General features: G+C 38.8%; 2 protein-coding genes across 2 annotated transcripts; one reads left to right on the plus strand and one right to left on the minus strand.

The window, feature by feature from the left end:
- Positions 1–7667: 7667 nt before the first annotated feature.
- On the minus strand, positions 7668–10218 carry LOC130747424 (protein FAR1-RELATED SEQUENCE 5-like). Its single transcript, XM_057600365.1, has 3 exons — positions 10179–10218; positions 7797–10055; positions 7668–7708 (listed from the first exon to the last, which is right to left on the minus strand). The coding sequence occupies exons 1-3, from the start codon at positions 10216–10218 to the stop codon at positions 7668–7670; spliced, it is 2340 nt and encodes a 779-aa protein (XP_057456348.1).
- Positions 10219–11055: 837 nt separating this feature from the next.
- On the plus strand, positions 11056–14069 carry LOC130716394 (uncharacterized). Its single transcript, XM_057566513.1, has 6 exons — positions 11056–11454; positions 12080–12338; positions 12455–12491; positions 12742–12847; positions 13516–13626; positions 13718–14069. Exons 1-6 carry the CDS (start codon positions 11281–11283, stop codon positions 13832–13834), a joined length of 804 nt encoding a protein of 267 aa, XP_057422496.1. The 5' UTR covers positions 11056–11280; the 3' UTR covers positions 13835–14069.
- The last annotated feature ends 222 nt before the right edge of the window (positions 14070–14291 follow it).

The following is a 14291-nucleotide window of genomic DNA, read 5'->3' on the forward strand; positions in this document are numbered from 1 at the left end:
CTCCTCAACGGCTGACCCGCTTAAGTGCTTTTACGTACCTCCTCGTCCTCTAAACGCTAGTCCCCTTCAATAACCACCGTCGTAATGAAGATTTAGAATCTCTTCGACATCAGTCTACTTATCTCCTCAACGGCTGACCCGCTTAAGTGCTTTTACGTACCTCCTCGTCCTCTAAACGCTAGTCCCCTTCAATAACCACCGTCGTAATGAAGATTTAGAATCTCGTCGACATTAGTCTACTTATCTCCTCAACGGCTGACCCGCTTAAGTGCTTTTACGTACCTCCTCGTCCTCTAAACGCTAGTCCCCTTCAATAACCACCGTCGTAATGAAGATTTAGAATCTCGTCGACATTAGTCTACTTATCTCCTCAACGGCTGACCCGCTTAAGTGCTTTTACGTACCTCCTCGTCCTCTAAACGCTAGTCCCCTTCAATAACCACCGTCGTAATGAAGATTTAGAATCTCGTCGACATTAGTCTACTTATCTCCTCAACGGCTGACCCGCTTAAGTGCTTTTACGTACCTCCTCGTCCTCTAAACGCTAGTCCCCTTCAATAACCACCGTCGTAATGAAGATTTAGAATCTCTTCGACATTAGTCTACTTATCTCCTCAACGGCTGACCCGCTTAAGTGCTTTTACGTACCTCCTCGTCCTCTAAACGCTAGTCCCCTTCAATAACCACCGTCGTAATGAAGATTTAGAATCTCGTCGACATTAGTCTACTTATCTCCTCAACGGCTGACCCGCTTAAGTGCTTTTACGTACCTCCTCGTCCTCTAAACGCTAGTCCCCTTCAATAACCACCGTCGTAATGAAGATTTAGAATCTCGTCGACATTAGTCTACTTATCTCCTCAACGGCTGACCCGCTTAAGTGCTTTTACGTACCTCCTCGTCCTCTAAATGCTAGTCCCCTTCAATAACCACCGTCGTAATGAAGATTTAGAATCTCGTCGACATTAGTCTACTTATCTCCTCAACGGCTGACCCGCTTAAGTGCTTTTACGTACCTCCTCGTCCTCTAAACGCTAGTCCCCTTCAATAACCACCGTCGTAATGAAGATTTAGAATCTCGTCGACATTAGTCTACTTATCTCCTCAACGGCTGACCCGCTTAAGTGCTTTTACGTACCTCCTCGTCCTCTAAACGCTAGTCCCCTTCAATAACCACCGTCGTAATGAAGATTTAGAATCTCTTCGACATTAGTCTACTTATCTCCTCAACGGCTGACCCGCTTAAGTGCTTTTACGTACCTCCTCGTCCTCTAAACGCTAGTCCCCTTCAATAACCACCGTCGTAATGAAGATTTAGAATCTCTTCGACATTAGTCTACTTATCTCCTCAACGGATGACCCGCTTAAGTGCTTTTACGTACCTCCTCGTCCTCTAAACGCTAGTCCCCTTCAATAACCACCGTCGTAATGAAGATTTAGAATCTCTTCGACATTAGTCTACGATTTAGAAGTGTTTCAACATTAATTTTTTTTCAGCTTTTTATTTTTTCAGCTTAATATTTTTTCAGATAAATAAAAAGAAAAGGAAAGAAAATATTAGTTTCAACCTTTATTTTTTATTTGACCCATATTTTTTTATCTTTTTATTGTACTCAATTAAAATAATAATATTTGTTATCCAATTACTTTGTTTTGAACAGGCCACCGCCACTTGTTGATTCGACTCACCCCATATTTGACCCTAATTGGAACCCTATTTCATGGAACCCAATGTCCCCAATGTATTCGGCTGGCTTCTAAGGGAAGGAACGTGACCGGAACTGACTGATAGAGACCATTCACTGTGCTCTTTGTAAAAGAACAGATTCCCTTGCAGCATGCAGTACAAACCACGTGAAGGTTGAATATTTTCTTTGCTACCATTATTTCTGAGCATAAAGATGTGGGTGGGTCCATTTATTTCACTTTTTAATATAAGGACGTTCTCTTTCTTGGCTAACACCGCAGATTTTTCCTACTTCACCCCTTTTAACTTCTTTACAAATTTTTCATACTTCACGCATGTAAACTCTTTACAATTTGATGTCTGGTACGAGCAACAAATTTTATGTGGTTTTCCGGGGCAGAAATCCTGGGATTTACACTACCTGGGATGACTGCAATGCACAAATGCATAAATTCAAGAACAATAAGCATGAAAGGTATCCAACCTTCCACGAAGCAAAACAAGCACTAGATGCATTCTTTGCACTCTCAGAAGAATTTGAAACCCCGCTCCAGAGCCAGGAATGACCTACCCAACACACACATGATTTTCATGGAGAGAGCAGCACTGCTTACCCACCCAACCTGTCTCAACCGTGTAGAAGGTCATATTCCCCAATGCAAACAAAGTGCAGTTTCAGTTACGTATCATCATCATCATCCTCCATTCATTTAATTTTAACATATATGCAAGGGTTTCATTAGCTAGACTCTCTGACCTATATTTTTTTTGGTCAGATGATGAAGGGAAGTCTGAACCTCAGCATGGTATGTCACAGTGCTTGAAAGGTGATCAAGTTGTCCTTCAAGTTTAGCATGAAAAACTGGTTAATAGAAGCTTGTAAGGTTTTGGGGATGGACACACCTGAGTATTATCCATATCCATTGAAAATTCTGAATGGCTCACCCCAGCACAGTTATATGTGTTACATACGGTCCCCAAAAATCCAAGATACACCTGTAGAAGTTGGCCCTCATGCAACATCAGCAGATCTAGCAATGGAACATGTTTCATTACAATGGTTAAAGAGGTTGGAGAAATCCCATAACTTAGCTATTGTAGACTACAACCTGCATAAGGTCCAGGAGAAGAATGAACGAATCCAGTGTCTAGAGGTGGAGAACTTTGATCTGGTCATGGAAAACTCAAGCCTCAAGCAACAAAATCTGGACTTAAGGAGTATGTTGCACTATGCTTGAAGTGAACAATCCGATGCATGCTATATGACTGTAACTTTTGAATGGTAGTATGTCACTTTTTTTTTTATGCAAGAAGGCATGTGTAATAGACACCCAGACCTTTAGACCTCTAATGCTTTGCAATTTAATTGTTTTCGTGCGTTCAAATTCTCAGCCATACTTGCATGGTCATACATTGTTGCTTTATTTGCTGACTGGGTTTGACTGACTCTTGTGTTGTATTTTCCTAATTTTGTACACAGAGTATCGATTTAAATTCCTTAATTATAATGTCTATGTGTGCATACAAAGTGTGACAAAAAATGTTAGGGTCATATCATAGACTGACGCATCACAGCAGCAAATGAAGATTTTATCTCCTTTAAAATCTTAAGTTGGAGACCCTAGATATCAGTATCCACATCTCAGGTTCTAGGACTGGTTTTTGGAAAAGCATTTGCATTTCAAAACTGAGTTTTGGAGAACCATTCCAGAAGCTTGTTGTGCTCCATTCGTGTTCATCATGTCTAGGTCTGTAGTCAGTAGCTTGTCTACATTCATTTTGTTGTATTTATTTTGCTTCTTGAACCCTCATTGGTAAGAAATTCCCACCTTATTTTCAGAGGTCAGAAACAAACAACTATGGCTGAGATGGATGTTGATGGTCATGAAGATGAACAAAGGAACCAAGAGACAGAAACTGAAGAGCAAATTGAGGCCGAGACTGAGGCTGAAATGAATGGTCTCAGAAACATGGTACCAGCCTTTCTTTTTTTGTTTTCTAGTTTCTGCTAAGGGTCCTCCTTTTTGGGAAAAAAGCGAAATGGTAACACTTTCGAGGTCCCCCACTTTTGAACACTTGCAAATATTGTTATATAGATCTGGATCTGAAAGTGATTTTGACTTTGTGAGAAATAGTACTTTAACACATGAACATATTGTTATATAGATCTGGATCTGAAGATTATTTAGACTTTGTAACACTTTTTTAGACCACGAAAATATTGAACTGATTTTGAAGTTGATACTAAGTAACACTTTTTAGACTATTAAAATACTCACGTTCTGAAGATTTTTTAGACTACTTACAAATTGAAGTGATTTTGACTTTGTAACACTTTTTAGTACACTTGGAAATATTTTTATTTAATGGTGCTTATTTATGGAGTTGAAGATTTGTGCACTTTGTGTGGCTTTTAAGACTTGTAAACCTGGTTTTTGGTGGCACCTTGCTATTTAGTTATGGATTTGAAGTTGTTTTCACTATGTAACACTTTTTAGTTTAACAAGTTTAATATCTCATTTACTGGTTTTTGCCCTTATGTGCCAGCTTGATCAAGTAGGCAGGCGCGATTTCTTTGAGGGATTATTCACACTGCTGAAGGCCCTTAATAGCCTCATTGGTTACATGAAGGTGAGCAAATATCCATATGTATATGTTACTTGAGTACCACCGATTGTTCATAACTGCGTGTTGGATGCAGGCCATGAACAGGCATGTGGGGAAAATTGATGAGGAGATTTCAAATCACACCAAACTCCTACATAGTATGGCTGAACAAATTTCTACCTTGGCTGAGAAGAAGGCAGCAGAGCCGAAGGCTTCACCGAATATCTTTCAGGGCAGCTGTTCACAACATGCAAGTGCTGCTGTATTTGACGCCGAAACACCATCTGGGACACTTCCTCCCAGACAATATACATCCAAAGTGCTGCACAAGGATCCAGAAACCTTAGATGAGGTCAAAAAAAGGCTAGACATGTCTATTGACCTGACTGTATCCGATGATGATAAGCCTAATATGAAGCCATCATCCGGTAAGGAAGTGAACATTAACAAGGGAGGTGACAAAGCTGTAACCTTGTCAGCCAAGAAAAGAAACAACAAGAGCAAGTCCAAAGGAATTAACATATCAAGGGGAAAGCATTTGTTCAAAAGCTTGGAGGTTGACTTTGATGTTTCTGACTCAGACCCTGATGATTGCACAATCATTGAATCACCTACTAATCCAAGTGGGTCCCCAAATATGCCTGCAAAAGACAAGACAAAGGTTCGTGACTTCTGTCCATTAAAGCAATACCCTCTCCATTACAAATGAAATGCATTGATATGTTAAAATCATATTGCAGGACAAAGGGAAACAAGTGGGAACTCGTGGAAGTCCAGCTTCCAGACCTAGAAAGATTCCTAGGACATATATATCACTAGACAAGAAGAAATCGTCAAGGAAAATTGGCCACGTATTACCCAAGGTTAACAATTTCTGTGGCAGACGAACCAAAACTGATTGTTTGTAGAATTATCAAAAATGTTGGTATACACTAAATATTATTTATAATGATGCTTTCTTCTTGGCTAGGCAATGGATACCAAGTTTAGTCCAACTGTAGAGATGTTGCTGACAATTCCAGAACTCCATTTATGCGCCTATGTCTTTCAGCTGCATGGTAACCCAAGGTAATGTTATTTCAATTGTAGTAATTTTCCCATATGCAAATGTTTTAACTGACTACAATCTGTTGTAATGCAGTGAGGAGTTGCTAAAGATGGGGTCTACAATTGGGACAAGAGAAGACTTTCTAAGTCTCTGCCCTGAACACGTTGTTCAGAAGAAGGTAAGAGCAGTGACATTAATGGACCCTGTTACATTAGTTGTCTTTTCCTGTGTGTGGTTAAGAATTAGCTGCGTTGGATATACATCAGATTTTCGAGTACATGGCCATGAAGCTGACATGGAATCAACATAATACCGAATGTCAGCCAGCCTGGATAATGCCCCCCTCCTTTGCGGTATATAATTGTTCTTTGTATGTTTATGTTATTAACTCTGCCCAGCCATGCCCGTCTTGACTAAACTTTCACTTTCAGGACGCTGTATTAAAGGGGAAGATGGCAGAGGATCTTCTGCCTGAATTTGCAACTAAATGGATGGCTCCTTTTGAAACGCTGAAATATGTAATGTTACTCTTATTAGTTTACTAAATATATGGCGGATACATTGCGGGATATTAACATGTGTACTAACCATGTCGGTTTCATCAGATTTATGTGCCGGTTATGGAAGATAATGGAAGTTGGTACTTGATGGTTGCATCCATGGATGAGACAGTAGTTTACTTGGTTGATGATGACCTTGATTCACAACTAACCACAGCTAGGAAGAAATCCATAAGGGCTATTGTGTGTATCAAGTTACCTTATTAAAGCATAATAGACATTCGATTTCGATATTTCATGGTCATTTACGTTAAACGGTTTTTTTATAGGGCAAAGTCATTGGTCGTATGATGTTCTCATCATACTACCCTCACAACTATCTTGAAGGCAACTATGAGCTGGGGACATGGGAGATTCAACAAGCAATGTCTAGTGAGAACAACACAAGCAGGTGATTACCTCCCCAAACTGAGTAATGCTTGCACATATTTTCCAAGGTTGTGATAAACAAACTTGTATGTTTCCCAAATTGTTTTAGCACTCAACAATCAGCTATTTGCACATTGGAGTGGCTTCAGATGGATGATGTCTTCATGTCCAATCTCCTACCTCGGGTGACCTTTTAACAACAACTGCTCTTTCAATTGACCTTCATTGGGCAACACTAATTGGGTAAATTTCAAATGCAGGTTGAGGATAAACTAGTTAGAATGAAAGCTGCCATGAAACTTTTATATGGGCCGCACAATGAACACTTGGACATGGTGGTTGCAAAAGCTGAAAATTTCTGGGAGCATCAAATGTGTTATGAGTAGTCCGCATGAGTAGTGAATGGATGTCTGGCCTTGTGTTTTTTGTTGAGTACCACTACAAGTTTATATAGACTATGGATCAGGTTCAGCATTGACTGTGGTATTCAAAATTTTGTTGTAATATAGGTAAGCAAGTGGGCAGGCAGTTAGGTAGTTCTGGTTTAGAAACCTAGACTTTGGGTCTTAAGTATTTTCAATGTCTGTCTTAATGTTTGGATTGTAACCATGATGTTTGGGTCCTAAGAACATGTTCACTTCTTATTAATGTATGTCTTAATACAAGAGGATCATCTTGGCATTGTAATTATAATTCCGATTGTGCTATGAGCATTGTGATAATGTACGTTGGTGCATCAAAGCCTATCCAGTGACATTTTTTTTTAAAGTTACTTGGTTGAGCATTGTGATAATGAGCTTAAATTTGATTTTTTGTTGCACCAATTACGTGCATTGGCAGATAAGCATTGCAATTCACCCTCCACTTTTTCCTATTCATGCATTTCTTCTTCCACATATTTATTAACTCTGATGTTCTTGTCCTACCACTTCAAGTTCTTCGTGGTTGTGGAAAGCAAGGTAATAGGCTTTCTCAAAAGTTTTCATGCACTCAAGGCCAGTTTGTCCGTTTAGGATATTCTTGATTTTGCATTGGTGCAAACATGATTTTATGTATTTAAGCCAATTCTATAAGTCTAGTGCAATTCTATAAGTAAGCTCTTCAATTTTCCCTACAGAGCTGTTTCACACATTTAAGCCAATTCAAATCTTTCTCTCTTCAGTTACACACACAGTTATCATTCACACATGAAACAGCTTCACAAAAGAAGGAATCTGGATTCCCACTAAAATTGGACACTCAAACATAATTAAGTTACACACACAGTTATCAAATAGGTGTCCAACCTTCATTCAAACATGAAACAACATTACAAATAGTTATCCTACCTTACAAATGTAGCCTGAAAATAGAACTTAATTAAAAGAAGTGACCCTAATATCTAAATGCCATTTACTATCATCCTTCATTCAAACACATCCATTCCCCCAACCTGCAGCCTGAAAAAAGAATTTCATTAAAATAAGCACAACAAATTTTGAATGTGTCAACGTTGTAAGCATTAAACTAGATTTTGTACCTAATCACCTGCTCCATCATCATCATGACCCACATTAGAAGGTTCACCACATGCTGCAACTTTTACCCTTTTGTTCTGGGGGCATGTTATCTTGTTGTGACCTTCATTCTTACAAATACTGCACTTTCTTTTGCCTGTCTTGTTCCCAGTTTGTGAACCGCCACATCCCTTGCTCCTAACTGCAGTAGGATTTTTAATATTATCAAACTCCTTATTGCCGGTGTCAACATTACTAGCACAAGCATTGGATACAGCGGCAACCTTCTTTTCTTTTAGTTTTGTAACATGCTTCGCCATGACGTCAACAGTATCCAGGTAGTCCTCCATAGATTCACACCCAAGGTTAAACATTTCTCTGCTTCTCATTACCAATGAACCAAGTCTAGCCAACATTGTTGACTCCCAGAATTTGAAGGCAGACTCTGAGTTATCTTTCATACCTTCCTTTGCTGCTTTACACCATCTTTGCAATATTAAGCTTTCTGGAATGACATCAATGTCCAGATGCACCAACAGACCTATGATATGATCACAGGGTACCCCAAAGGTCTCCATTCTCTGACAAGAACATCTAAAGGTGGACAAATGGTCATCATGCGCCACATGCCATAGCTTTGTTGGCTTACAATACTTGTACAAAGAGTATATGATGCACGATGATGTCTCCTTTATTGAAGCAACTTTCATTACACTGCCCCTACTAAGCCAAGGACGGAAATTTAAGAATACAGACCTTGTATACACATTTGCAGCACAAATTTCCAATGCTCTAACATTGGTTTGCAGGACAGCGTCTCCTACCACTGATTTGTAGTCCGCATCAACCTCTCTCCATCTCATATAATCCACAAAACGCTCAAAGTACTGGACAAACTCAAGCAAGCTACTTCTAGAACGCACAATCCTACCAATTTGGGAATGCATACCTTCACACCGTGAGGTAGTTCTAAACCCGGCAAAGAACTTTCCTCGCATCAGCTCAGTGGCCCACATGTGCCTCTTCTCATACATGCTTTGCACCCATGCATTGTCTTCAAGGTTGTGTTCAGTAACCAATTCAAGCCATTTTTTATTGAAGTGCGCAACTGTATAGTTTCCCAACATACACCTTTTAAAACCTTTCACAAAATTTGGGTCCCCAATATTTCTTTGCGCATTTTGTAAAAGGTGCCAAGCACATAAACGGTGATGAGCTTTGGGTAGTATTCGACTAATAGCATTCCGCATCGCAGGATCTCCATCGGTGATTACCGCACTTGGTACTTTACCTTTCATTGCTGCCAAAAATTGTTCTAGTAACCACACATAGCTTTCCTCCTTCTCATAAGTTAAAACTGTCGTGCCAAATACAATAGTCTGACAATGATGGTTAACTCCAACTAGCACAACAATGGGACACCCGTACTTATTCTTCCGGTACGTTGCATCAAATGCCAAAACTTCACCAAAAACCTGAAAATCCATTCTGCTAATCCCATCAGCCCAAAACAATTGTTTTAAATTGCCTTGTTCATCAACAAGGTGTGACCAATACATCCCCGGATCACCAGAAGCAAGACCCTTAAGGTACACTAGAACAGCTTTGGCATCACACTGCTTCTTCTGTTTCTGCTTCGTCATTTGATTAAGCATATCTACCTTTTGAAAATTGTTTTTATCAAAACCCCCGGATTGATCAGCAAATAAATTGTATATCTCAGTTGTGCTAATACCAGCTTTTCGCATGCTGTTCATTCCCACTATATCACCATCTTTCATATGCCGATGAGCTGGTAACATTGATGATTGCTTCCCCTCTAACATTGCATGGTTGTGATCATCTCCAAATAATACCACATGCCACCTACCACTTTCCACATCCAAACGAACCCTCAATTTTGCACAGCACCCGCACCTTGTCTCTACCTTTGTTTCCCACTTCCGATTGGCCCTCATTCGATTTTTCTCTTCACGAAAGCCTTCCTTGTGACACACTAAGTCTTGCCTCACAATTTCCCCATGCTTGTTTCTCACCACCTTGCTCTTCCGTATTGAGAATCCCTTTATCCTAGCATACAAGTTGTAGAACTCAAATACAACTTGCCGATTCAAAAAATGGTACTTCTTGAAGTTAGTCTCATTAATACTATCCCACACAATGTTTGCAGCATCATCCATACTATTGAAAGCATAACCCGCTTCTTCCTCACCAATTGATTCAGACAAGGTAGGTGTGGTAGATGATAGATCTCCGGCAACATTTTTTCCTTCCCCATTTGATGAAGAACCTATATAAAAGTAACAACACCAACTCAGAATCTCAAATACATACCTATCTTAACGGGTCAAATGGTTCATGTCAGAGTAATTACAAATTCAGATTACAGTTCAAGATCATAGCACAATTGTACCTTCATCTGAACACCAATTCGGAATTTCTAAGTCTTCCATCCCTTCAACCTGAAAGGTTTAAACAAATTAGTTCCACAAACAAACTCACACAAAAGCCACGAAATTTGCTCCACCACCAACAACAAAGTAAATCGTTCAAACATAAACCCAGGAAATTGACAACTCAACACATTACTAAATCTTTTATGACCCAGATTCACAGAACGAAACTCAACTAAGTCATTTTTCACACAAAACCCGACCAACCGAAGGTACCTAAACCAGGGTTTTTCTAAAAAACCAAACGCACCCAAAAAATCTTAACAAAGTGAACAAACAAGGGAGAAGACAGAGGACAAATTCTTAACACAGTATGGGCTAACCTGTTTCGTCACGGACGGGGATGAACAAATTTTACAAGCTACGACACAATGGTGGTCACGGTCCCTCAAGGGAGAAGATAGAGGACAGAGGATAGATCTGAATTTTAGGGTGTGGGGGATTCTAATTAGGGTTTTTCCTTGGGTTTCCCTTAGGATCTGTACCCGATTGTAGGTTAACTGAAGTCCTTATGTGCAAATAAGCAAAGTACTGGCAGGAACCCAGAGACCTGAAAAAACCGGTCAAAGACAGTGGTCCATCGACGGACCAAACTGCTACCTGCCCACCCTAGTGGGCACCGAAATTTCATTCATATTACACTCAACTTATGTACAAACACCACAAACACACAATGAGTTAAAGTCCAAACTTCATCTTTAATATTCCAATCAATCAATAATACCCCTAATAATAATGAAAAGGGAATAATAAATAATGATAACACCACCTTCTCTCTCTCTTCCCGCTCCAAGACAAATAGAAGCCAATGAAAATTGAAGCTTACACCTAACCCAATTGGGCAGTTGAGATCTTCAACTCACTTCAATTACCAGCCACAGAAGTCCACAGGGACGGTATCATTTCACATATCAGCATTAAATTCATCGAAAAACAAAATACTCCACCTTATTATTATTATCATCATGTGATGATATGCCATTACTCAACTGTCAACCCAACCAGCAAGTGCAAATTGGTGTTCTTGTATTGTTGTGGCAGTTCAATTGATCCAATAGAATAATGGAGGCAGTGAGCCCTGAACCAGCTGGGAACTCATCACCATTGGATTCCAAATCAACAACAGGAACAGCACCAATACAAGATGACGGCGCATTGAAAGACAGTACAGAATCTGAGCTCGCTAAAATCCATCTCATGAGAGTTTTTGTTGAAAGCCGTGATCCCTCTTCTAAGGTACTACTATACCACCAAACCAACATCATCATCGTACATACACTTGCTTCTCTTTTATGGAATAAAGCTAAACTTTTCACTTTTTGCTACAGCAAACTTTTGTTTTGTGTGCTACCCTTTTTTTCCTTTTCAAGAATGTGTTGAACTGTGGTACTGGTTTTGGATCTGTAGTCACTCTAGTACATGTCCATGTCCATGTCCAACCCACAACATAACAGTAAAACATGTCCGGATCAGCTCAGAATCAATTCTGATACGCAGAAATTACTCACAGAAGCTTTTTCGAGAATTCATTGATTTTAGAATCGATCGTAGAAGAATTATCAAAGATGTACTAATTCCTATTAGGAAATGATGATACAGATCACTAGATCATCAGAGTCATAGGGAGATATCATGACAAAAGTATCTTGTTTGACTATGATATTTCTTCCTTTGAGATAACTTGAATGGAAATTGAAGAACACCCCAGATGTTGACTTTTTATTTTGTCAAACTACAACTCTTGTCTTGTGATAAAAATGGAAAATTTATGATGCATTGATGCCCAAGTTGTTTGTTTTCCATGACTTTAATTAGGCAGAAAGTAGTAGTTGGAATTTGAATTGAACTTTGGTGTGTGCAGGAAGTGGATGATTTGATGATCAGAAGATTCTTGCGCGCTCGTGATTTGGAGGTGGAGAAGGCTTCAGCAATGTTTCTCAAGTACTTGAAATGGAGACGTTCGTTTGTTCCCAATGGTTTTATATCACCTTCAGAGATCACAGAGGATCTTGCACAGGAGAAGATGTACGTGCAAGGAGTTGATAAGAAGGGTCGACCTATAACTGTTGCCTTTGCTGCTAAACATTTTCAAATAAAAAATGGTTTAGACGCATTCAAACGTATGTTGATACAATTTCAATTCAAATCTTACTCAGTCTCTCATTTGAAGTGTTATACAGAATGATATGTTTCAACTATCAAACAAGTTAATGACAGGTACTTTTTCTGTATGCAGGGTATGTGGTCTATGCTCTTGACAAACTATGTTCTAGGTAAACCTCTTTCCTTTTGTTAATTCATGCTCACATGTGCACAAAAATGAAAATATGATGCATAACCAACTTTTAGAACTTTGAACTCAGTTAGCAGATTGTAAAGATTGTAACATTCTCATTTAGTACAATTGATTCTGAAGTAAGAAATGAATTCTGGATAGAAATTTCTGTGAGAAGCTTGTGGCCTAGATGCTAAAATTGATTATGAGAAAACCGATATTGATCCAAACATGCTATAATGTGCCAGGATGCCACCAGGACAAGAGAAGTTTCTTGCTATTGCAGATATTAAGGGATGGGGGTATGCGAACAGTGACCTTCGTGGATACCTTGGTGCTCTAACAGTTTTACAGGTACATAGGTCCTCACTCCATTCTTTAGAGCATGCTTGCTTGGATTGAAGTTAGGATGACATTTAACAGAATTTTGCAGTTTTCCTAAGTGAAAAAGCCAATCAATCAAAGTTATTGGTTTTTCTTATTATATTTCCAAATTAACATACTGTTAATCACTTCTTAGCTGTACTTTTCAAAAAAAAATCACTTCTTAGCTGTTATATGATATATTTATCTTCCCATGGATTTTGTGCTACGTATCTTGAAATGAGAAAAATTAGGAGATAATGTAGTAGCAAGTTACCGAGACACTGAACGGAGTTGTAGAAGCACAATCCTGAATATTCGAACTGGGATCTCAACTAGAAGCTCCACCAACAGTGAGCCACAGATACATGGAAACAGAATCAAAATGCACATGGCCATCATGATAACCTTGACAACCGATGCTCTACATGCATGGGTTGTCAAGACTATCATGGTGATCATATACATTTCGGTTTTGTTTTGATGCATCTGTTGTGCTAACCTCACTGACGAAGGAGGTTCCTGTTAGGATCTCGGTCTAAATATCAGAAGTGGGCTTCTACAACCCCGTTCACTGTTGGTGATGATCTCAATAACTTGTTGCTAAATTATCTTAATTTTTCCCATCTGCTCTTCTTATCTGTTTTTATTGGATGTAGGATTACCACCCGGAAAGATTGGGGAAGTTGTTTATTGTCCACGCACCTTACATATTTATGAAAGTGTGGAAACTTGTTTATCCTTTCATTGACGACAATACCAAGAAGAAGGTGACCACTACAACTTTGAAACTTGATGCATATACTACATGTGTTTGAGATGATCTTGGAGCATGTTTTTAAATGTTGCACTTCCGTGCAGATTGTATTTGTTGACAACAAAAAGCTGAAATCAACATTGTTGGAAGAGATAGATGAGAGTCAGCTTCCTGAGATATATGGAGGCCAATTGCCATTAGTCCCAATCCAGGATTCTTGATTACAATAATCACAGGGCAACACAGGGGGAAAAGCAACATTTTTTTATGTGTGTTTGCTAATTTATAAATCTAGTATATTCAACTACTGGATCAGGTCATAAAAACAGATTGGAGTTCTATATAGTTGATCAAGGTTATCTTAGTAGGTTTCATTAACCTTGATTGACCAATTCTTGCAAGCTTCATGCTTACAATAGGCTATTTTTAATGAACTTGTTCTTTGCCTGCTATAAATTGTACCATCAAACTCTCAATTACATATATATATATATATATATATATATATATATATATATATATATGATAAAAAAAGATTTTTTGAAGTTTATATTCCTTAATTAATTCTATCAACTGCAAGGGTGACAAAATGAAACATTTAGCTGGCTATGCATTTTTAAGACAAGTTTGTCCATAGAATATCCAATCTTTTCTACATAAAATAGTTGTACACAATTT

The sequence above is a fragment of the Lotus japonicus genome, chromosome 1 (genome assembly GCF_012489685.1).
Source record: "Lotus japonicus ecotype B-129 chromosome 1, LjGifu_v1.2".
NCBI lineage: Eukaryota > Viridiplantae > Streptophyta > Magnoliopsida > Fabales > Fabaceae > Lotus > Lotus japonicus.

Bases quoted from the DNA above. Each gene is read 5' to 3' on its own strand.
- LOC130747424 (XM_057600365.1), bottom strand. From the start codon at position 10,218: ATGGAAGACTTAGAAATTCCGAATTGGTGTTCAGATGAAG. The intron at 10,056-10,178 runs GTACAATTGTGC...ACTTTTATATAG, and splicing joins GAATTGGTGTTCAGATGAAG to GTTCTTCATCAAATGGGGAA. The intron at 7,709-7,796 runs GTGATTAGGTAC...TTCTTTTTTCAG, and splicing joins TCATGATGATGATGGAGCAG to GCTGCAGGTTGGGGGAATGG.
- LOC130716394 (XM_057566513.1), top strand. From the start codon at position 11,281: ATGGAGGCAGTGAGCCCTGAACCAGCTGGGAACTCATCACCATTGGAT. The intron at 12,339-12,454 runs GTATGTTGATAC...TTCTGTATGCAG, and splicing joins TGGTTTAGACGCATTCAAAC to GGTATGTGGTCTATGCTCTT. The intron at 13,627-13,717 runs GTGACCACTACA...ACTTCCGTGCAG, and splicing joins ACGACAATACCAAGAAGAAG to ATTGTATTTGTTGACAACAA.